Source organism: Patagioenas fasciata, chromosome 2, assembly GCF_037038585.1.
Source record: "Patagioenas fasciata isolate bPatFas1 chromosome 2, bPatFas1.hap1, whole genome shotgun sequence".
Lineage (NCBI taxonomy): Eukaryota > Metazoa > Chordata > Aves > Columbiformes > Columbidae > Patagioenas > Patagioenas fasciata.
In genome coordinates this window covers 38,835,858-38,859,693 of record NC_092521.1, presented here as the reverse complement: position 1 = coordinate 38,859,693, position 23,836 = coordinate 38,835,858, and the positions used below count along the sequence as shown (strand labels likewise).

At 38.7% G+C, this 23,836-nt stretch overlaps 1 protein-coding gene across 2 annotated transcripts; it reads right to left on the bottom strand.

Annotated features, from left to right (window-relative positions):
- Positions 1-86: 86 nt before the first annotated feature.
- Positions 87-18,556, bottom strand: TTPA (alpha tocopherol transfer protein). Of its 2 annotated transcripts, none has more exons than XM_065833049.2 (5): positions 18,281-18,556; positions 9,242-9,395; positions 7,745-7,938; positions 4,926-5,036; positions 87-2,935 (listed from the first exon to the last, which is right to left on the bottom strand). In XM_065833049.2, exons 1-5 carry the CDS (start codon positions 18,473-18,475, stop codon positions 2,756-2,758), a joined length of 834 nt encoding a protein of 277 aa, XP_065689121.1. In that variant the 5' UTR covers positions 18,476-18,556; the 3' UTR covers positions 87-2,755. The 2 variants fall into 2 exon arrangements, with proteins under 2 accessions (XP_065689121.1, XP_071660177.1); XM_071804076.1 differs by having other exon boundaries at positions 7,745-7,911.
- Positions 18,557-23,836: the final 5,280 nt, after the last annotated feature.

The window sequence follows — 23,836 nt, the reverse complement described above, 5'->3', positions numbered from 1 at the left end:
AAGGTGGTCTCGGCCCTGCTGAGGCCCTGTCTCACTGCTCGGAAAAAGTAACACTTGGATCACTAGAAAGTGACAGACAAGACTGGTTCGACTAGAAAAGGTTTATTAATATAATGATATTAATATGTAAAAAAATTAAACACGTTCTGCATTGCACTGTGCATAGTCAGTAGTAAATTATATTTGCATAATTTAAGAGCAGCTTGCTTTTTTTTAGAGGCACTCCTATTTTCTTAGAGATGAATAATGCACATGGAGACTTTTACTGTTGTATTTTGCTGACTCTGCAGCTCAAAGCCCATACCTCTTCCATTCATTATGCAATTGTCCTAATTATCTTCTCTCATTATCAGCAGCAACTGCAATTGTCCCTTAGATAAAGTCCCTGCCTTCTTTATAACACGTAAAGATTAAAAAATAATTAACAGTCTATGACAAAATAACTGCATTCTCTGCTCTACCTGCTGTCTTAGGCGAACAGGTTACCATTTAATAATAGATTCAGAATATTTTTGAAGACACTTAGGACATTATATTCGTAGAGCTGGTGTAGTCCAAATGAAGATTAAAAAAACACGTAAATTGAGCCCATGTAAATATGCATATATAATCAAATTAAGTCTGCTATATAAACCAGCAATGATTAGAGATTGGGTTCATAGGAAGAGTTCAAGCTTTCCTGTTCACTGAAACACAGTTCATTCTTTTATGTAGTTTACATTCCAGGATTAAAGTCAAAGGAGCATAACATTAAGACAATAGCTTCAGTTCTTCAGTTTGTAAATGATTTAGAACTTGATTTACACACTTGAGGAATTGCCAGATGCCTGACTACTTAGTTTATTTTCTTATAAAGAAGAATTAGCACTTCACTGAACTCCTCTATTTAAGGAGCTTTTATATCACAAAATAGTTCAACCTGAGAAACAGAAACCTATAAGAAAGATATGAATGTATGAAAATCTATCTGAAAAATGTTTCTTCAAATTTAAGCTCAGTATCAAGGATGTTCTGAAAGAATAAAAAATGCACTTGAGAAAATGAGGGAGCTGGAAGAAAAACAAAAGAAAAAAAAAACAACAACAACAACTTTAAGAAGTCCTTGTGAGTTTGGAAAGGATTTTGTACCTGGCATTGACCTTAACACAACAGAAGAAACTACAACCAGCAAGTAATCTATCAGCCTTTCAAAGTTGTTCCTCTTGCTATTCTTTGTTAGCTTCCAATGGCTTCTGCAATAATGCAGTATTAATCATAATCTAAAATAAGACATTTCTGATTTAATAGGATAGTCTCATTTTTCTCCCCTAAGCATATATTATTATAACATCCCAATGTCCTAAAGATTCCACAATAACTAAAGTTAGTGTTTCTAGCTACCTGAGAAACAAGGTAATTGTTATGGATCCATTTATATGAAAATTCATATGGAATGTTTAAATATATAATGCTAATGCAAAGACCCCTTGGGTTATTACAGGAAAGCTAAAAATTGGGTAAACAAACTCTAGCAGTTGGTGCATTACAGAGTTTTTAACAAAAACCTAAATTAAAAGTAAGACAATGTTTTAGGTTATTGAATACTGGGGATTGCAGGATGATACTTCTACGTAACGTGATAGCTTCTACACATACAATGTTCACATTTGAATCACGTCCCTTAAAAAAAAATCTGTTTTCAATACGTAAAGACAGATTTTTTTATTACCCCTACAGAAGTAGAGGGCTCAACAGAAATTAAAAATAATTTCTTCCAGTGCCCAACAGAAGATATAGACTGCTGAGCTGCCAATTACTTTTCTGAAAATAAAGTGAAGATACCCAGCATCTCGTACACTGAGGTCCAAAGTGACCTGCAAGCACCCTTAAACCACAGAACAAATACTTCTAAAGTTCAGGCCTACAAAGGATAATCTACTTCATCCTCCAAAACAAACAGATACTGCAAACATCTAATTGCTCTTGACCTCTGCAGTGGTCTACAGTAGGAATTAAAGGTGATCATAATCTGAGCTGCATATAGCTTGTCTATAGACAGTAGCTCTGGGAAGAAAGATACCAGAGTTTTCAAGGTTCTTTTGACTCTCTCACCAGTTCCTTCTCCTGATTCATACTGTCCTTGGAAGAATAGCTACATGGTGATCTGTTTTCCCTATCTTTCTCTATAAAATTGGGTAATTACTGTGTTAACACAAAAAGGGAATTGCACAAGCAGCACAAAGATTAGCACAAATGTTTCTACTGTTGCTGACTAATTTTCAATTTGACACAAACAAAGCAGCCATTTTCCCTGAGAATCAGTCCAAAAAGCAGCCTCTTTTCACTCTCTGTAAATGAGACCCGTAGTCTTATTTCCACAGCTAACTAGTCTGCTTGGTTCACATTTGATTCTTTTTTGTATCCTATCATCATGACAAGCCAAGATACAAGAGCTAAGCATAAGGTTCTGGACTGCGTTATTACAGATGAGTTGTCTCCAAACTTAACAGAAGCAGTATCAGTCTCTGATATCCAACGCACTCTTCAGCTTTTAGCAGTTAATCAATTACAAACAGTATTGGAAACATATAGAATCCATTAATCTCTTCAGACGTACATACTGATAGACTCCAGACAGTATAAAAGTACAGTCAATTAATACTCAGCACCCTGCAAAGATATACATTTACAGTGATTTCAAGTTTACATGAAAGATTTCATACTACACTTATTCCTACTTCCAGTGTTCAAGAATTGATATAATACTGTAGTAAGGTTATTCCTGGGCAATCAAAGAAATGCTATGAAGATAATCTGCAGATGTCATTATGAAATCAGTCCATTCCTTAGCGAGCTCTTCAATGGAGACTTCTTCCCCCCCATACTCCTGTGGAAGAATGCTAATTGGGAAGTGTTCGGTCAGACTCTGCATGTAGTTACTTCCATGCATATACACCTAAAACAAGAGATGAAAAGCATTACTTGGGTATGAAAACAGGCAGCAAAGAAACATAGTGCAAGAGCCGAAGCCACCAGTTTAGTTGGACTAAATAAGTGCACTTGTTCATAATGAGCTCCTTAAATGAAGAAGAAAGTACCACCATGTGAGTGTGTTTCCCACGGGTGCTCAAACTCTGACCCGCTCAATATCTGCAGCTTGATGAAGCATGGACTGCAACAAGAGAACTGCATTTTATACAGCTGCAAGCACAGGAGCTGAAACCAGCCACACACTTGTTCCAGACCAGTTTAGTGACACGGGTGAGGGAACACGCTACATCCGTACAACTGAGGTGAGCTAAACCATGGAAAGACTGGTCCTGTCATGATAGTTCTCTTGTACTTCTTTTTCAGTCATTTCCAAGAAAAGATCAGTGTTTGGCTCCTGGCCATTACTATCTGGTCCTGCTACATGTATTTAAAAACAACATTACATAGTATGTATGTAGGTTCAGATATGTGCCAAGAAGGATATTCAGAAGAATCTGTATCTCAGTCCTTATGTTTCAGTTCCAATTGAAATTAGATCCAGGACTTCTCCTCCACTTTAACCCTTGTAATACTGTCATTTTGGTTCTTCTTGTCTTGCTTCACTGTAGCTATTTTGAACACTTATTCATGACTTTCAGTCAGAAAGTTGTATAGGGCTCTTGTTAACACCTGACAAAAAATTCTGTAATTATTATTACACATAGATTACAAGAATGTGCACTCAAAAAGTAGTTGGCTGCCTTTATCTAACACTTCCTCGTCAGGAAGTAAGATAACAAGTGAAGAATAATTATTCCTATTAAAGTATGTGGAAGTGACCCTTAGAGCTTTTTTCAGATCATACCTGAAACCCTAAGCCAGAGACAAGCCAATCTCCTTTCCATGAAGTGGGATATCTCATTTGTTTTCTTTCAGGCCTTTACTGTCCATCTGCCCTCTTTTCTGCTTTTTGAGTTCCAGTCTGAGATATTCTGAACTGGACAGGTGACAGGGGCTTATTTGACACGTATTAATGTGCGAGAAGAAGGGCCACAGCATCAGGCTGCTGGAGCACACTCAGTTTCTTCATCTTTCCAGAGTGAGGGACTGACTGTGCTAGGCTGGCAGAAAGAATCCTGCCTCTCTCCTCCCTAACAAAACACACACGCTAGGAAAAGGGGATTGGCGAATAACAGATAACAGTGACAAAAAAAATCTGGATTTACTGTCCTAGTGAGCAGTAGGTACTGCAAATGCACAAGATCCACGTGCCGAAACAAGGAGGCATCAAAGTGGGAATAACAACAGGCAGTGCTGCTTATTTTTTACCTTATTCCTGCTGTTAACACTTCACAGTATTTCCTTTCCTGCCAGCTGAAACCACCAATATTCTTCCTCTGCTACAAAACCCAGAATTCTAGAATTTTGGCATGTTTTGCATCCAAACACAAACAGAGTTTTAAGATTTAAAAATCCAAAACAATCTAAAACAACTAAGAAGCTATTTGTAAAGAAATTTTGAACTTAAGCTTGACCTATTTTTGGTGCGTAAATGCCTTTGCAGATCTTTCAGAACTAAAAAGTTGTCTTCTACTAATTCTGCACAATTTGGAGCATAACATCACTGTTCAGTGACAATATCTCACTGTCATTTATAGGCAGAGTGTTGGGAGGTCCAGGATCTATTTCTTCCTAGTCCTGCAGACTAATTGCTATGTGACCTCAAGCAAATCATTTAACCTCTCTGTGTCACTGTAGTTTTTATCTTCAGAGTGGTGATAACAGTTACTACTTACAACTCTGGCATTATTGATAACTGAAAATGCTTTACAGTTAGTTTCCGGAGGCCCAAATGGCACTAACATTCAGAAATTGTTTATGCTCTTCAGTGCTCAGAAGCACCAGAGTCTGATGGAAGTGCTGCAGATTGTCATGTGGAAATTTTATGGCAGAAAGAAATACTTGTGTGCACTCACCCGTTGTTTTATTTTTTCAGTGAGAAAAGGCTTAATTAGAGCATAGACCGGGTAGAAGAATAAAGGCTCATTAATGAAGTGGATACCTCGAACTTTTAGAGGAAAGGAATCCTGTCAACATACATGAAAAACAGCAAAAGAAAAGGAATGCATTATTAAAAATATTCTATTATTAAGGACAAATATGTGAAAACTATCTAGTCCATAGGTTGGAGCATTCTTCCTGATCTTGCTAATACCTGCACTTCAGAGTGCTCTTAGTTTACACTGCCCCAAAAATGCTTAGAAAATCACATATTGTTCCTCCCATTAGAAAGAAAAAACCTACCAACAAAACAAACAAACAAAAACCCAGAACAGTATGAGAAGAGGCTACTAAAAAAAAACAAAACACAAACCCAAAACAACAAAAAAAGAAACAAGAAAACCTTCACCAAATTACATATAAATAACGTACACAAAGCTTGTGCTCAGCCTTTCCTCAGAAGTACAATTTTTCACAGCAGAGATTCTGCTGCTGATTTACCAAAAAGCTATCCAGCCATGTGCTTTAATTGGTAATTCACAACCTGAAGGATAAGATGTAAATATATATAAATATAAACCACTGGGGCTACTAACTTTAAGTTAAATAAATTATAAATATGATTTAGAGACCTTCTAAATATAGTTTAGAGCCTTGAAATTACTGGCAATTCGCCCAAGCTAGAAGTTCAGATTTACAACAAGATTACTGTCATAATGAAAATAAAAATTATATACGCTATGCAGTCTTTATAATATGAAATACTTCTACTTGCATTCAAGATTCATTTTGAAGTCCCAGACTTTTTCAGGTTTAAAGAAAATATGGCAGTGCTCAAAGACAGCATTATGCCATGAGGAAAGTATAGCTTACATTCATATCCCAGCTAATACCACCTCTGCAACTAGTTTTCTGCCTATAAAAATGGTACTTCTTACAGTTTTCCCCACTAGCACAGTAGCTCTTCTCACATTATTTCATGCATCATTTTATTAAAAACAAAAACAAACAAAAGCCCAAACAAACAAAAAGCATAAACACAAACCCTATACATTTCTTAAGTGCAATTCCTTTTAGATTTTAATGTATGATAAAGACCTTAAAACTATCAGATTATAGGTTTACCTCATGTTATTATGTGTTATCATATATATGAAGTCTACTATCATGTTTTTCACAAAACAATTTGTTTTTTCATGGGGTAACAGATTTTTCAAGGTGATATCACTTAATAATGTTACTATGGTTTCCATTCCTTAGTCCATATTTTCTTTCTATTAACTTATGTTTCGTCATACAGGATTGTAATCTGCAACACACATTTCTCAAGAAAAACTCATGGTTGAAACTATGCTTCCTTAATTTTATTTCTGAGCATATTGAACAATACTAAGACAATCTCTGGGTGAAATATATGAACTCAGCTAAAATGATGAAAGGAATTTGAAACAAAAATTAGTTACACTTATTTCTCATCTTAGAAAAGAACACTGTGTTTCTGCGTTTTTTTTCAATAGCTATACCATAAAAAATTAGAAGCTTGAAAAACATGCAACAAATCTGAAATAGATCAAGATGGAAACATCACATTCAAATAATTTCCTGGTTTGAGATAATGGATTGAAACCATTAGATGTAATTTCAAATCCTGTTCTTCTTCCTTTCTGCTCTATTTGAAGGTTAAAAAATTACTAGCAACTTGCTTACTAGCTCAGAAGTCAACTGAAACACTCTTGCACATCCTGTTCTCATGAGATATGGCCCAGAATCATACAAACATCAAGAGTTATTATTCTAGATGTGAAAAGTTGGGAATACCTGCTGGTTTCACTGAAGTTTTACAGTAGATACCAAAAAGGAAGAACAGCTGGAGTTCTGATGATATTCATTCAATGACTAAGCTTCAACTGAACCTCAGATATAAACCTTACTAAACCAGAGCAAGAGATTATCTCCCTGGCTAATTTCCACATCATAGGCTAAAAGTTTTATTATTACTGATTTTCAGCATAACTTCTGAAGGAAAATGGGATTATAGGACTACACTGTAGCCTTCCTGTCAATTCTCTGTCCCCTTTTTAAATTTGGTTCCTTTTTTTTTTTTTCTCTCAAATTCCTTGGTAAAGTTCAACTGAATTTGACAGAAAGGAACAAGTCTTAAAGACAGTAAAGTCCCTAGAAGTTTTGTGAAAAACAGGAGGTGAAGTAGCAGCAAATTGCACAAAATAATGCTCAAATTGGGGGGGTAAAACCAAGCAGAACATAAACATTATTCATTCTGTTGGTAGCAGCTGGATGGTTAAGTAGCATCATCCATATTGGTAACAAGCCAGTACCGTATTGGTCTTAACTACTCTTAGCACATGCTGCTTCTCACCTTCTCTGAGTCTCAGGAAATTAAAAAAAAAAAAAAGAAGAAGCTTTGAATATTTAGTTAATGTACAAAAGAATGGAAGAGAGGAGACGAAATAGGATAATGAACACAGATCCTTATAAAATTTGGCTTAATCTGCCCTTACACTCATGAAATTCTTGTGTTGTAACAGATCTGTGGAGTTCTTACAAAACATCAGAGGTTAAAGGACATTTACTGGTACACAAGAACATGCTTAAAGTCAAATAAAGCACAACCTGTACCTGAGCTGTCTGACTTCTAGAGGATTTAAGATTTTGTTCTTTCAAGCTGCACAGACTTTAAGAAGGTCTAGAGAAGGAAAATTTACCATAGCTTTAAAAAGATAAAAAATTGGGAGTTATAGCAATGAAGAACCATAAAGCAATACGTCATACTTACTGTAAGCACAGCAGCAATTTTCTTGGCCACTGCTGGGCTGATTTGAAATGCATGAGCAAATCGCCACCCTTGCAGATCAAAGATAACCTTGACTCCATTCCGCTGAGTCTCAATCTCCTTTACAATGAGTTCAGATGTGATAAGACTTACACGAAACACATCGTATGCTGTAAATAAATTGGGATCCCATTGTCCTGAGGAGTAAATAAACTGCACTGCATTATCATGAGGATAGCACATACATCTGTAGTTTTCCTTGTTACTGCTTCTAATGTGCTGCTCAGGAACAACAAATAACTAGCAATATCAAAGGTCCTGAAATAAACAGATTTGCCAGTACAGAAGTTATTTTGTGTCCCTGCTCTGCCACACATCTTTTGAACTGTACAGATGGTACCACCTAATGCTAGACAGTTGTATTAATATATGCCACCTAATGTAGTATGTTCCACCTATGGCCATAGCTTCCAGTACAAGGTTTTGACATGACAGCTTAATTCAAACAATCATGTTAGCAGAAACTGAAGATCATCAGTCCAATCAATGAGTATATTTTTTGTTCAGTGCAGCGATTCTGTCAAGATTCAAGCAAATTAAGTTTGTTTTTCTGAGGCCTGAGCAAAGAATTACATGGGATGAGTTTAACCCTTGATGAAAGCTCCAGAGAACACAGCTTTGCAGAAAGACACATTATTTTCTACTAGACCAGCTGATATTAAAACACTTCTTTAAATGCGGGCAAAAATAATTTCTCTGTCCAAAACAAGCACAAAGAAATATGGTAACACATTTAACTACATCTTTTTAAAAAAGACTTTTGGGAGTGTGTGACACAAAAAAAGGATCTTCAGAGTGTTGTTAGACAGGACTCTCTGGCTACATCTAAGTGGTGAAAACCCAGTGAACATCCACATCTAAACTGGACATTGGTACATGACTAGGTGTACACCTTCTTTTCTGTTCTCTCCCTTCTGTGCTGTGTGTGCACCAGTACCAGAGTCTTAGCACATGGCTTTCAAAACTTGCAGAGAAACAAATAATTATTGGGACACTCAGACCCAAATAGCCACATTTCTTTCAAGTTTTAGGGGTTTAACCTCAAGAGTTTTGTTTGTTTGTTTGTTTTTATGCAGACAAGAACTCCACTGAAAAGAAAATACATTATTCATAAAGGAATGTACAGGTTTAGCCAAAACAGTATTTAAGTCAAGTGATATAGCTGTTACAGCTCAACAAACTCCCTTTATATTAATGTAAAGGTATTTCTAACAGGAAACATAAATATGTTACCATACTAGTTAAGATGTTCTGATATTACCCATAAAATATGTTTATTTTGCTGCTCAAATTGTGATAATTAAAAACAAAACCACGAACAAACAGACAAAAGGGATAAAACCCCACAAACAAACAAACAAACAAAAAATGACAAAATAAAACCAAACCATGACTTCCAGAGCTAGGTGTGAAGTGGGTCCAAGCAATTTTGTCACTCACCAATTCTGTATATTAGAACTTTGCTTCCATGTGGGTCCCTTGATCTCAGGAGTCCATGATATCCAGCTTGCAAAAGACCAAGAACAGAAGATGGGTTTAAATCTCCACTTATTTCTGGGCATTCAATTCTCCACTTCTGGTAATTCTTCAATAACTGGAGAAAATAAATGTAGATGGCCGATAGCCATCAGGCATTACATGAAAAGCACTGTTAAAAATAGCTACAGCAAGAACTACAGATTTTGGATTAAAATTTCCTAAGTAGCTACCATTTAGACTTCTAATCTGAGACCTTCAAAGGAGCTATGAGAATCAGAATTTTTAAGTGACTCATTTCAACAAACCAAAATGTAGGTTTAAATCTCAAAGGTAGCATGCACAAGCTAGCCTTTCAAATTGTTACTGTGTTTCATCAAACAGCAAAACCCCACTGGATCCTCAGCACAGTTTCACAAATTAAATGGGTTCACCACAATGAAAGCATCAACCAACAGTCTTCTATTTCTGTTGATTTGTATTAACGGAAATTAATTTTTATTCATTTCTCAATTACTCCATATTTCACAACAGAAGCATTTGAGTTAAAAGTACTGTCAGCTGCAACTAATAAAACATAACCTTATATAAATTAGAAATTTATTTTATCTATGCAAGTACCATTTTCTTCACCATTTTCATAGAAAGAATGGTCAGAAGGAACCTCAGTGGATACTGAATTAATCCCTTGGAACGTTACAGCATCAGTTATGCTGATACCTACAGACTCTTAGAGGGAGACCCTCTAAGAAATTATAGGTGCTAAGAAATTATAGGTGCTATTTCTCTCATGGAAATAGCACCTATAAATATGTATTTATAGGTACAAAACCAAAAAAGTTAATCTGTCACACTAGAATCCCATTTGATTTGACAATCAGAAAGCTGATAAAAGCCTCATCCTAAACCATACACCATAGAAAGAAACATTTAGCCATTAGGAGAATTTTATTAGAAGGCTTTTGAGTGTGTTAAATCAGTTTGTCTAGGCCAACTTAAAACCAAACAGATAAAAAAGGGCAGGTAGGGGGTGGGGAGAGGGCATAGTAGGAAAAAAAAAGTTAATTTGTAGAATAGAAATTCACTATGATTTCAAACACAGGTCTGATTAGGTACTCTGATTATCTCACTCTGTTAGTATGTGACTCTCTGCAAAGGGCACTGTTTGAGCAATCCCAACCACTTTGTGCCAACCAGACGGCACTGTCAACACACTATGTTCTTTTCCTTGATCTTTCAAATACAGACCCTTAAACAGCAGCAAAACATAAAATCATGCTCAAAACAACTCTGCAAATATCTTCACCCTTTCCCACTTTTCTTGTAAAATCAGTTATACCACAACTTTATGAACCTGGTTAACAATTACATAAATATTTTAAACAACTCTTTCAAGGACTACCTGCCAAAACAAGATGAGAATAAAAATGATATGTTAATTCAAGCCTCTAAATAATTGTATCTTGTCAGTATAGTTAGTTTCTCATTTTAGTGAATATTTACATTTTCCAAGTTGGAAAAGGCAAATGTTTAAAATCTGGACCTCAGGAGAAAGGGAATGATGTTCACAGGTTGTGACACACACAAGATCCTTACGAAGACATAATTTACCTCCTGGTGAGTCCATTAAGGAATAAGTATGTGGTTGGAATACTTCTGACACCTTCTGTGACGTGGGCAAGTGGTGCATCTTTTGACATAGACAAGTGACATGGCTAAGCTCCAAATGTATTTCCCTTGGCCAGAAAGCCAGGAAGTGCTAAAGAGGTCTCAGATTTTGAAAACCTAATCTAATTACCTGAAATGATTTAGCGCTGAAGTAAAGGTTAGCATCAGATAATCTTCCACAGCATCTACAACTAGTTTTGAGCCATATTCTGTAAATTTTCATTTATGTAAACAATCCCTTTCTTAGCAGCTGGACATACTCAGGTCACACACAGACACAAACAGAAATATTATACATAACAACCAGTCTGGATATAGAAGATGAATCAACCTAATATCAGGATAAACAGGAACACTCATTACCTAGTATAAAATATGTCTCATACTTTTAACACAGGGAAAACATCTCAATATATAATTATCTGTGTTTACAAACTGAATAACCTACCTAGCATTTGATCAACACCTGAAAATAGATGCAAGATAACTCTATAAATGGAGAAAGCTGGATGAAAAACTCCAGTGTCTGGAGTTAAACATTAATTAAGAGGTTTTTTTCCTGAGGTCTTTAGGGGATAGTTCCAGATTTCTGAACATCAGAGATGATAAAGTTACTGATTAATCCAAAATTCATGTGCTATGAAACAAAGAAAAGTGAACCTAGTACTTTAGTTAGAATTAAAAGAACTAGAAAACCACATGCTTGTTACAGAAACCAATGTATTTGTATATGTACATTTTTTCATTGTTGTTCATTTTTTTCATATTAACAAGGGTGCTAGACAGAATTAGGCCTCTGTGTCAGCAGTTGTACCAATGCACATGATGTTTAGGAAAAAAATGTTTTGGCAATCTCTGAAGAAGAAACCAACAGCTCAGACTTCAGAATATAAAGATATATATATACATAATCACACACCTTTGGGTATTTCTTTTTTTTTTTTTTTTTTTTTTTAATTATGTGTATATAGCTACACAGAATTTAAACATATGGTATACACAGACACAAAATTTAAAATATTATTATAGAGACATAGAACTTTCCCAGTTCCACATGCAATATCTCTTTGACAGTTGGAAGAAGACTGGCTCATGTCAGTTTAGAGATTGGGTTTAGCACAAAGGGAAGACTGGCTGACTGATTTGTGTTTTCTCAACAGTCAGCCAGGGAGCCTAATAGGGGCTTTTCCATCCTCTCTGTGAAACCCCTCTATATTAATGGAAGAAAAGCAGCCAAGTAATTGACTTAAACTTGCTATTTATATTTGAACAATGTGAAGATCCTCAGAAATAATGCCTGCAATTTGGCAGTATGTTTGACACTATGGAAAACAATCCTTCTTGTACATCAGTTATTCTAAGCAGTGTAACACACTAGAAAGTCTTGATTCCTCCATATACCTTTGTAGCTATCAGAACTCCTAAAAGGATCCCAGATATTTAGACAGTTTTGAGTGCCATAAACCCAATGTTTACAAAAGTCTAAGTGGTATGTTATGAAAACATATCTTGGCACAGAGTTTCAATGTTGCTTTTTTATTGAATTTAAAGTTTTTCATTCTTTTCCCCAGAGTATAATCTACTTCAAGTACAAAAAGACAGTATCCCCAAGTCACTGAGAATTAGCCTTATACATGAGTTGTGGGATGTAAGACGAAGACATAATAAAATGCACTAGGCAAAAAGATTTAGGGAGGAAAGGAGATGCTAGTTCTCCAGATGTCACATATCACTACTGAATCCAAGTGACAGTGGTTTTGATCACAATAATAAAGTCAAACATATATACATAGCTGGTACATTAAAAAAGGGTATATAAACCCATAGCTTTAGCACATTTAATGGAGACCCGTGGTCCCGTTTCTCTGTTTACAACACATATAGTAAGTAGGTTTATCTGTACAAATCAATGAGCAAAAAACATACTCAGCTCTGAAACAAACATATAGCCAGACTGAAATCTTTTGCAGCATTAACACCCGATCCCTACCTGTATCTCTCACAGGGATTACAAAGGCATAGAAGATGTTGTAACGATGTAACACCATTCTTTCTGAGTATTAATTTTTGGTAGGTAAGTATTGCCTAGAAGTCTCACAGGGCAAGAAAATTCCTTATTTACCTATTGAAGGTTTGTTGTGTCATTTGACTGTTATTGTTATTCTGTGTCAAAGGACTTTCTGTTCATTCCTAAAGATACATCTGCCAGTATTTGATGTAGACTGACTTAACACTTTCTTACCAATAAAATTAATGCTTTTGAAATAATTTCATGGAAGCTATCTGCTTAACGTCACCTCTTCTTCTGGAGCCTGTATTTAAGTGGTTCAGGTTCATGCATACATCTCCAGTCACTTTCTAAGATAAGATATTCGGCCAAGTTTAATCTTTCTTGTGATTCAAAACGAAGAAAAAGAATTCTCTTCTAACTTGAGAATAGGCTGTTACTGAGCTTTATTGAATAATCATTTGTTTTAAAAAATACAGACAGTTCTTCTTTGAGTTCTTCAATTCCAGCTACCTGTTTCAGTGGTGGATTTTTTTCAGGTCTGACACATATCAATAGATCAGTACTTGAAAGCAAGTCTGGAATTGCCAGTGCAAAATGTAAAGAATGTTGGAATGAGTTATCATAGAAGATTCAGAAATGGATCTACCTGATTCTTAGTTTCTGAATCATTTCCAAATGTGGATAAGCTAAAATTTCTGAGATGTCAACATTCAGATAAATCTGTGTCAAGTAATAACCAGGGATGCATCAAGAAACCATTTGCTCAGTTGCCACTTAATTCATATTTAAGTCTAAGTATAAGCCCATACTAAGAAAGATGCTTGACAAGAGCTTGAAGACCTTTGGTTATAAACATTGACAGAGCCACAAAACTTCTATTATCCCTTAGCTGCTCTACAAGTACTATGCAGTAGGACACAGAAGCCCAGTTGGCAAAAAGAGGACCATATCAATCTGGACTCCAAACTGAGATGCAACATTTAACCAGGACAGGAGGGAGCAGACACTGTTTAGACTGATGACAGGAGGGCTCTGTCTAGGATGAAGTACTAACATAACCTCTGCATGAGGTCAGACTTGGGTTAGATGAATATTCATCTTATGACTACCACAGATTTTTGCACAATAAATCTCTTGGGCCTTAATATACTGATTGCAGATAAACACATTCCTTTTCCTTTTTTTTAAAGTTTCTTGTCTTCTTCCCATGCTGTAAGAGAAATAACCTAGAAATCAGTGTAAAGTGGTATATGGAAGATGAAGTAAAAGTAGCTAGAGCATTTGGAAACCTGAAATTCTAGATGGAAAAATTAAACACAGGTGGATTTTGAACAGCAGAATCTCTTAGTTCAAAGAAGGTTTCAGACAAGAAATTTAGAAACTTAGCAGCCTGTGGAGATCCAGAAATTCTAATGAGATTCTAAAAAGACTTAATTTTTCTAAAGCAGGTACCCTGACTTAGAGGAATGTTCCTCAAGCAGGGTAGGAAATGTGTTACTTTGTAGACTCCATCTCTTAACCTAGCTTAGATTCCACACTCCTGAAGATTAGTCATAGAATCATAGAATATCTGAAAGTTGCGAGGGACCCAGAAGGATCTAACCTAGAACTACACCATACAACTAAGAGCATCATCCAGATTCTCCTTGAATTTTGACAGGCTTGGTGCCATGACCACTTCCCTGGGGAGCCTGTTCCAGTGACTGACCACCCTCTCAGTGAAGAACCTTTTCCTAATGCTCAATCTGAATTTCCTCTGATGCAGCTTCATCCCATTTCCTCATGTCCTATAGCTGGTCACCAGAGAGAGACCAGCACCTCCCCTTCCACTGCCCCCTTCGAGGAAGCTGCAGACTGCAATGAGGTCACCCCTCAGCCTTCTCTTCTCCAAGCCGAACAGACCAAGTGACCTCAGCTGCTCCTCATAAGTCTTGCCCTCAAGACCTGTCACCATCTTGGTCACCCTCCTCCGGATGCACTGTAATAGTCTGATGTCCTTCTTGTTTTGAGGCACCCGAAACTGCACACAGTACTTGAGGTGGGGCTGTATCAGTGCAGTATAGAGTGGGACAATCATCTCCCTTGACTGGTGAGCTGTGATGTGCTTGATCCATCCCAGGACTCAGTCGGCCCTTTTGGCTGCCAGGGCACACTGTTGACTCATAATCAACTTGCCATCAACCCAAATCCCCAGATCTCTTTCCGCAAGGCTGCTCTCCAGCCTCTCATCCCCCACTTTGTATATATGACCAAAATTATCCCATCCCAGGTGGAGAATTCTGTACTTGCTCTTGCTAACTGTCATACAGTTGGTGACTTCCAAACTCTCTGTCTTTCCAGATCTCCCTGTAAGGCCTCTTTGCCCCCAAGGAAGACCACAACTCCTCCTAGTTTAGTAGCATCAGAAAACTTAGTTAATGTACATTTGATTCCTGCATCCAGATCATTTATAACAACATTAAAGAGCACTGGCCCTGAAATCAAGCCCTGGGGAACACCATTGGTGACTGGCCACCAGCCTGATGTAACCTTATTTACTCTTTGAGCCCAACCAGTCAGCCAATTCCTCACCCAACATATTATGGACTAGCTGGGTGCTGGAGAATTTATCCAGAAGGATACTGTGAGAGACAGTATCAGAAGCTTTGGTAAAATCCATAACTACCACACCTACTGGCTTCTCTTGGTCAACTAAATGGGTGATTTGTCATAAAAGGAAATTAAGTTAGTTAAGCAGGACTTTCCCCTCATGAACCCATGACAGCTATGACTAACGACTGCATTGTCTCTCAAGTGTTTTTCAGTAACTCCCAGAATAACCTTCTCCATAACTTTACAAGGCACTGAAGTGAGACTGACAGGCCTGTAAGTAACAGAATCTTCCTTCTTACCCTTCCTGAAAATTGGACATTTGCCAGCTTCCAGTCAACTGGGACCTCTCCAGAGTCCCAAGACCATTGAAAATCAATGGAGAGAGGTCCCCCAATAACATCAGCCAGCTCTTGCAGTACCCTGTCATGAACCCCATCAGGCATGTGCATCCAGCTTGAGCAGCAAGTCTCAAACAAGTTCAGGGTCATCTGGGAGTTTGTCATCCCCACAGTCAGTCTACCACCACAGGGCTCTGTGGGTTCCAGCCCCATCATCAGTGTTGAAGATAGAGGTGAAGAAGGCATCATTTTCACTTTGTATGCCTATTTGTGAGGTGACCGACCTTGTCAAGCAATGGATCAATGTTATCTCTGACTGTCCCTTTGCTATTAACATATTTTAAAAAGCCCTTTTTGTTGCCCTTCACAATACTGGCCAGCTTGAACTCTCATCGAGATTTGGCCGCACTAATTTTCTCCTTACAGTGGTGAACAGCATCTTCACAGTCCTCCTGTGTCTCCTGTCCTTGCTTCCTATGTCCATACACTTTCCTTTTCTAACAAAGTTCTATAAGAAGTTCCCTGCTCAGCCAAGATAGCCTTCTTCTCCACCTGCTTGACTTGTGACACTTTGGAAATGCCTGCTCCTGCACTTTTAAAGAGATGGCTCTTGAAAAGAGGCCAGCATTCATGGACCCCAGTACCTTCAAAAGCAGATTCCCAGGCGACCTTACTGACGAGCTCCTTCAGCAGCCCTATGTCTGCTCTCCCCAGCTCCAGGGTTGAAGTTTTGCTGGGGGTTTTTCTCCTATTGTCAACTATTTGAAACTCAACTACTTTGTGGTCACTGTGATTAAGACAGCCACCAACCACCACTTTGCCCATGAAGGTAAAACAAATCTAGGAGGGCACCTTTGCCAGTTGGCTCCCTTAGTACCTGCACCAAGAAGTTGTCTTCAACATTCTTCAGAAATTTCCTGGACCTGTTTGTGTCCACTGTATAATATTCCTAGTTGATGTTGGGGACAAGGGAAGCTGATCTAGAGATATCCCTTTGTTCCTTGTAGAACAATTCTTACCTACAACATATCTCACAATTAATCACAATAAAGTGGAGAAACGTATGGGACAAGTTCTGAAGTGCCACTGTCCTGTCTACAGGATTATCAGTAACAACCAATTGTAATGTAATTAGAAGTGAATATTAGGAGAGCATATTATCTTCATTAAGCCCTACTTTTTGGAAGCAGGGAATACAAGAAAACAAAATGGCTTTTGTTAGGAAAGGAAAACAGGCACAGTCCTACAATTGTTAATGCACATCTGATATAAACAATGTCATGAACTTCAAGTAAAAGTAAGGTACATATCTCAAAGGAGTCTGACTTGACTTACTAGTTTTTCTGCTGAGGAGGACAGATTTAAAGCTGTGACATGAATCTCACAACCCAAATGAAAAGAACACAAAATGTATTTTAAAAGCTAATTATTATTATGGGCTTAATTCAATTTCTAGTGTTGTTCTTTAGCTACCCAGATCCTGCAATACATCCATATGCAAACGATCTTCTCTTATGGTGACTAAACTTGGAAAATCTACAGTACAGAGAATTCAAAAACTAAAATTTGAGATCTGTTGGGCAATGCTATGTCATCAACACCAAATTCCACTGAAACACAGCTTCCAGTTGGCACAAGTTAAGAAATGCTTTTGCCCTGGGGAGATTTGGAAGTACTTTCTGTTCAGAATGGTTAGTACTTGTCAATCTTTTTGTAAAAAAGGAAACAACTAATAACACTTTGTACCTTTGGATATTAAAAATATGCACACACTGTCTGTACAACAAAGATAATCACCATACAAACAGCCAGGAGAGTACCAAAACTTACTGAAAGGAGTGTTGTAAATGACCAGACTCCAAGAGAAAATACATTTTTACGCATAGCTTTATGTTAGAGTAATCATAAACCTGTAGTGAAACTAGTATCATTACTAGTAACAAGTAACCTGAGCCTGAAAAGGATGTCCTTTAAATGATACTGTTTCCTGATCGGAGTTGTGGCTGTGCCACACTTACTGCAACCTCTAAGTAACATGACCGTACCACACTTACCATAACCTTTACATTACCTCATCAAGGCTGCACAATGCCAGCCACGATACCGCACTATTATACGGCACCGCGCTGCGTGACCAGCAATTAGTTACACCCTGAAACTCCCTGCTTGGCCCTATCCGACCCACGCCCGCCTCCGTTTGCCCCCAGCAATAACCCCAGACGCCCCTCCGGCCTGCCCGCCGCCCTAGTGCCGCGGCATCCCCGGGGCCCGAGGCGAGACCCCCCCAGGCCGCGGCGTGCGGGGCCAGGTGCGAGCGGGCGGCTGGAACGGCCCCGGGCCGGGCCACAGGGGTCACCGCCGCCTCCTCCTGTCCGCTCCCCCGGCCCTCCTTACCCTCCAAGCCAGGTCCAGGTGGAAGTCTCGGGCACGCAGGAACCTCACCAGGAAGGAGTCGGAGAGGGGCTGCGGCCAGCGCTGCCCGGGCTCTGCCTCCGCCCGCTGCCGCAGCTCGGCGATGGCGCTGCGCACCCTCGGAGCGTGGTCGGGCAGGTCGTTGGGGTGTCCCGCGCCCGGCGGCCCCCGCGACATCCCGCTGCCGCCGCCGGACGGCTCTGAGGCGACAGCCCCGCTCGGTCCCGCTGCCTCCCTGTCCCTGCTCCGCCCCAGAGGGACAGGGGCGGCGTGGGCCGGCCCCGGCGTGGGCCGGCCGCACCGCGGGGGCACCCCAGGGCCCGGCCCCGCCGCGCTGGTGGCCGGGCGGGGTCCGCGGCTGGCCGCAGCGCCCGCCGCATGGGGGTCGTTCCAGGCTGCTGGAAAGCGCTACGGATGGTGGCCTTCCCCTTAGGGGAAAATAAGCCATCTTCAGATACTAAATAGCCAAAAAGCAGCTGGGAACTGCCGTGCAGAGGGGAGGTCGGTCGTGGTGGAAAACTGCCTTGGAGCACGGAATCCTCAGCATGAGTGTGCAGTAATAGAAATATATCCACTCTATCTGGAGAAAAGATGATGACATTGAATTCAACTTTAGTCCAGCTTTACTGCCCAGCAATGAGTTCAGTTATTGAAGGTGAAGGGTTAATTGCTCTATTAGTATTTTTATTGTAACAATTTCCTTTGATTAGGTTTCTTTTGGGATGTCTGGCCTACATATGCTGAAAGTCTTACTTCATTTAACATGGAATTTATGAGGCATACTTAGGCTGATTAAAAGGTTTACAAAACTTTGTTCTAAATAACCTTCTCTGGCTTTCTGCATGTACATTTAATGCTTCCTTACGTTTTGATAGGAATTTTGGTCATATCTAGCCATGTCTTGGGCTGTTACATACTGCTGAAATGTGTACAGGTATCCTTCATTTTACAAATGTGAAAAAATCTGCCCAACTAAAAGCATGCAGGTAAAGAGTGGGATGATTGCGAATAATCATGCCCCCCAAAAAAAGTAATTGAAAGCAGGGACTCAAGGGACTGAACAGGAAAGACAAGTCTGCAGGAGCAAAGTGTTGCAGCAAAGGATAAAAATTGAGAAAGAGGTGGAGCAGTCAAGAGGTGGACGTGTAGAACTGTGGGCAGGAGGAAGGTGTGAGGAGGTATGGACCTGCCCTAGAACGAGAAGAAAAAGCAAGCTGGAAATAAAAGAAGAAACAAAACAGAATGTGGAGTAACAGCAGGTTGTGCTAAACCTTTTGTTTCTGTACAGAGCTGGACAGAGCCTCTATGGGAAAAATGGCATTCAAACGTGATACCCAACCATGGGTGGCAGGACAAAGGGGTATCACAGCAGGGTCATACATAGCTTTCAAACACCCCTTCCTAATTTTTGAGCACTTAGTTTTGCTATCTCAGTATTCTTACAACTTAGGGGGTTGTATGTAAAAACAAAAAGGGTGGGAAAAAAACAGATACTTTTTATTACACTCTTCAGCTGAGCACTCATAGTTTTTAACTAGCTCATCTACAAAACTGACATTACAGTTTGGCTGCATATTTGACCAAAGTTAGTTTACTAATGATTTCAGAGATTTCCCTCAAGACTGAGTTACAAAATATCTGTACATTTAAAGTTTGTATTAAAAATTCCATGAGTCAGCCTGAGTTTGCTACAGTAATGAGAGCTCCTGTCTCTGACAGTGAAGATGCGATATCATCAGGGCTTCACACAGAGGAGCCAACATATCGAATACTTGATTCTTCACCACAGCAATTAAGACCTGTTGCAAGATGAGACTTGTAGGTAAAGCTTTTGTTTTGTTTAATTACATGTGGAAAAGTGCTCAAGTGCCTGAAAGCTCTGTCTAAATAAAATATGCCTGTTTGTAAACTTTGTCTTGTTTGTGTCCTTGGACTATAATGATTACTGCAACAAAGACCTGAAATTGTGGCAATATCTCGTAGATGTTCCATTTTGGCATGTACCTGTGACAAATGGACTTCCCAGACAGCCAGAATTTTCCCTTCTTCAGCAGAAACTTTACATCTGTGTGAAAGCAATATCATAACTTTAACAGGTCTTCTGTGGCAAGTGTTCAAGGGTTATGTGGTTATCTATGACTGTAGAATCACATACATGTACATTTTATATATGGATATGTATATGTATGGAAATGGTTTAGTGGTGGTCTTGGCAATGATAAGGTTTACGGTTGGACTTCATGATCTTAAAGGTCTTTTCCAAGCTAAATGATTCTATGATTCTAAGTTCAGAAAGGTCAGGCAGTAGGAGCTGTTAAAGTTAGTAGTACATCCATAGCAAAGCTTCTGAAGCAAATTGGAAAACAAACCTCAACACTGAAGATTTTTCCTTAAGAAGTATGAGTCCATTCTCCTTTTATTTATTTATTTGTGTTTTTTTTTACGGGACACTATAAAAACGATAAAAGGTTTTTGAGTTTCAACCCTATAGTTGTAGTTTTATGTTCTTTCTGTGAATGATATGGATAAATCGAAGCTTGTCTTTCATCCACACACATTTAGGCTAGCATTAGCACAAAAATTTCAATAGGATCAGGATTAAGTGTTTAACTTTCATAGATGCTGAATACTTTATTTCAGTCAGTAAGGATGGCAGATAGTCAGCATCCCTATAAATTAAGTTCTAGTTAATTTGCTTAAACTTGTGCATAGAAAGCCATTATGCAATGTTTAATTTTCAGATCTTTGATTTTTTACTAAGAAATCACATATATAAAAAGTGTAAGTGCAGAGGTGTGAGTAAGGAAATCAAGACAATAATTAGGTGAGCTGTTTTACAAAGTGCCAAATGGCCTGCCCTCTCCTCTTGCTTTTCTCCTCAAAGAAGTATCCACAACTAGAACAAAATAATCCTTCTCTCCAAAAAAGAAAAAGTTTGAGTATTTCTTCTTCAAGTTTATCACATATTCCAGGGCAGAAACTAATTTGGGAAGAATTACATTGCCACTTATTAACTAGAGAGACAAGAAAATGCATGTCACATGGAAAAAAAAAAAAAAGTATCACTCTGGTATTTATTATGTACAGGTGAAAAAACCCAGCCCTGTACAAGCAAACTCCTACACAAATGCAATCTTCCAGTGAAATCCAGAGCAGAGAGTCAAATCAGTGGGGCCCCCGGTTTGTCATGCAAGTCTGTTCACGTAAAGGACTTTGGAATACCAGTAGAGGAGGAAAAAAATCTTTCAAGCTAAGCAAAACTGAATGGAGAACTCACTTCTGTAGTGAAAGCTGATCATTTTGTACAGCAAAAAGAAAAAAAAAAGTGTAATACATGTCATCCTTCTCTGAACCAGTGAAAGTTAAACCCCAAGGTGTAAGAGGTCCAGTTGTGTCAGTAAATGCTTTCTGCTTTTTTAATTTTCCCATGATCCATCCTTCTTTATGTCTGTCTGCTCACTGGTGCTGATACCATTGTTCAAAACTTTGGCAAACCTTCTCCTATTGTACTAGACCTTCAAGTATATAATATACTGTCTAGCAGGGTTGGTTGGTGACTCAGTAACTTAGCAATAGCCTTTCAAAGTCCCACTCTATAATATAATATAATTTAGCAATCTTAGTAGACAGTTGATGTACATATACTGGAAGAGAACTTGTCTTGCCTTGTACAGCACAATAGATTATTTGCAAAACCATCTTGGTGTAAAAATAACTGGAGGAAAGTGTTGTATAAGCACAGCCCAAGTTTCTAGTTAAATTATATGTAGTTTATTCTGCTCTGTAAGACCCTGCAATCCTCAGTGTGTGAAGAGATGATGAAAAACATTCACAATCAGGAATTGGAAGGGTAACTCAAGGACTGAGTGAGTGATGGGGGGGAAAGACTTTGGTCCTGCTGTCTTGTTGTAGCAAGAGTATGAATCATCTGCACCAAACCAGCTGCAAAAGTGATGGTTTATTTACTGTCAGATTTACAGGCATCACTTTGAAGTCTTGACATTTTATGGAACCAATAAGGACTACCTAGACCCAGCCCTGCCACAAGGCTGGGAGAATATGCATCACACTGTTTGTGTTTAAAAGAAGGAAAGACTTGTGTACACTCCTTAACCCTCATATCTTCCTCCTTTTAAATAAATCTGTGCCCATGCATATGGAAAGGATTTACCCATTGACTGTATATTTGATTAAATATTTCAGGCTACAATTTCACCTATCACAGTTTTCCATCTATCACTCATTTTTAGTTTAAATTTATCTAACTAATTTCACTGGGTTTTCACTGAAGAGCTTCTGTGAACTGGTGGTGAGAAGGAGCCAAAAAAAAAAAAAAAGAAAAGAAAAGAAAAAACATCAAACAACTGCTCTTCAGCAATATTCTTGTTATTCCCTGCATCTGCATGTTTCACAACTTCCGTCTGTGACCGTGTGTTTGGTCTGGTTGGCTCTAGTGTCCCTCCCTGGGACCTCTGCTCACAATTTTTGCCTGTTTTTCCAGCTTGTCAATATTTCCACTGGATAAGCATACAGGTGATAAAAGATTCTAACTCAGGTCGCTGCAGCTGGCAGTTGCTGAAAAGTTGCAAGCAGAATCAACAAGCAGGATCGATAGGGTGAATATTTGTGCATCTACATGGCTCCTCATTCTGCCCGTGTGTATTCCAGCATAAGGTTACTGTGTGCCATATAGCCGCAACAGCAGCGGTCTGTGGGTTATGATTTGCTGTAACAAGTTGCCCTTTCCTTTAATGTCAAGAACTCCGAGTGTGTTGTTTCAAGTGTGGTTCTTTGCTGCCTTGTACTGAACTTGATTTTCTGCAACTACTTGATTGTGTTGATCTTTTAGTCCTGTTTACGGTATATAGCAGGATACAGGGGGGAATAAATACAAGCCCTGGCATAGAAGCTGTATTCAGTGCCCCAACTTAGGAAATATTTGCCTGGGAAGATGACTCTAAATGGAGTTTGACTAGCCAGGGAGTTAGGTACTGACTCTGCACTCTCAAGATGTGCTCATCTTGGAGTCCTGTGCTGGAAATCTGCACTAAAACATGTCAAAAAGAAAGAGAAAAAAACAAACCAACCAACCAAACAAACCAAACCAAACCAAACCAAACCAAACCAAACCAAACCAAACCAAACCAAACCAAACCAAACCAAGGAAACCAATTTCTGTTATTAAAACATAGTCTCTGGAGAAGGGGACAGGTTGTTTCATATTAATGCTAACTTGATGGTTACAACATTTGCCAGTACTGCAAAAGTTCCAGGTTTGATTCCTCCCTCTGCCTTCAAACAACACGTCTTAAACACTATGCTATGAGAACACTCTGTCCCTTAGCTATAGTACACATCGTTCATTAGGATTATATGCACTTTAGGGCATAATAAGATGAGCCTGATGAGGCAACATAGCAATAAGAGTAACAAATAGCATATAGGAGCAGGAAATTTGGTTCAGGATCGTGCTCCAAAAACTGTTTATATATTTTACAAGTAATACACAAAGATACCCAGAAGGAGAGATGGCCAAAC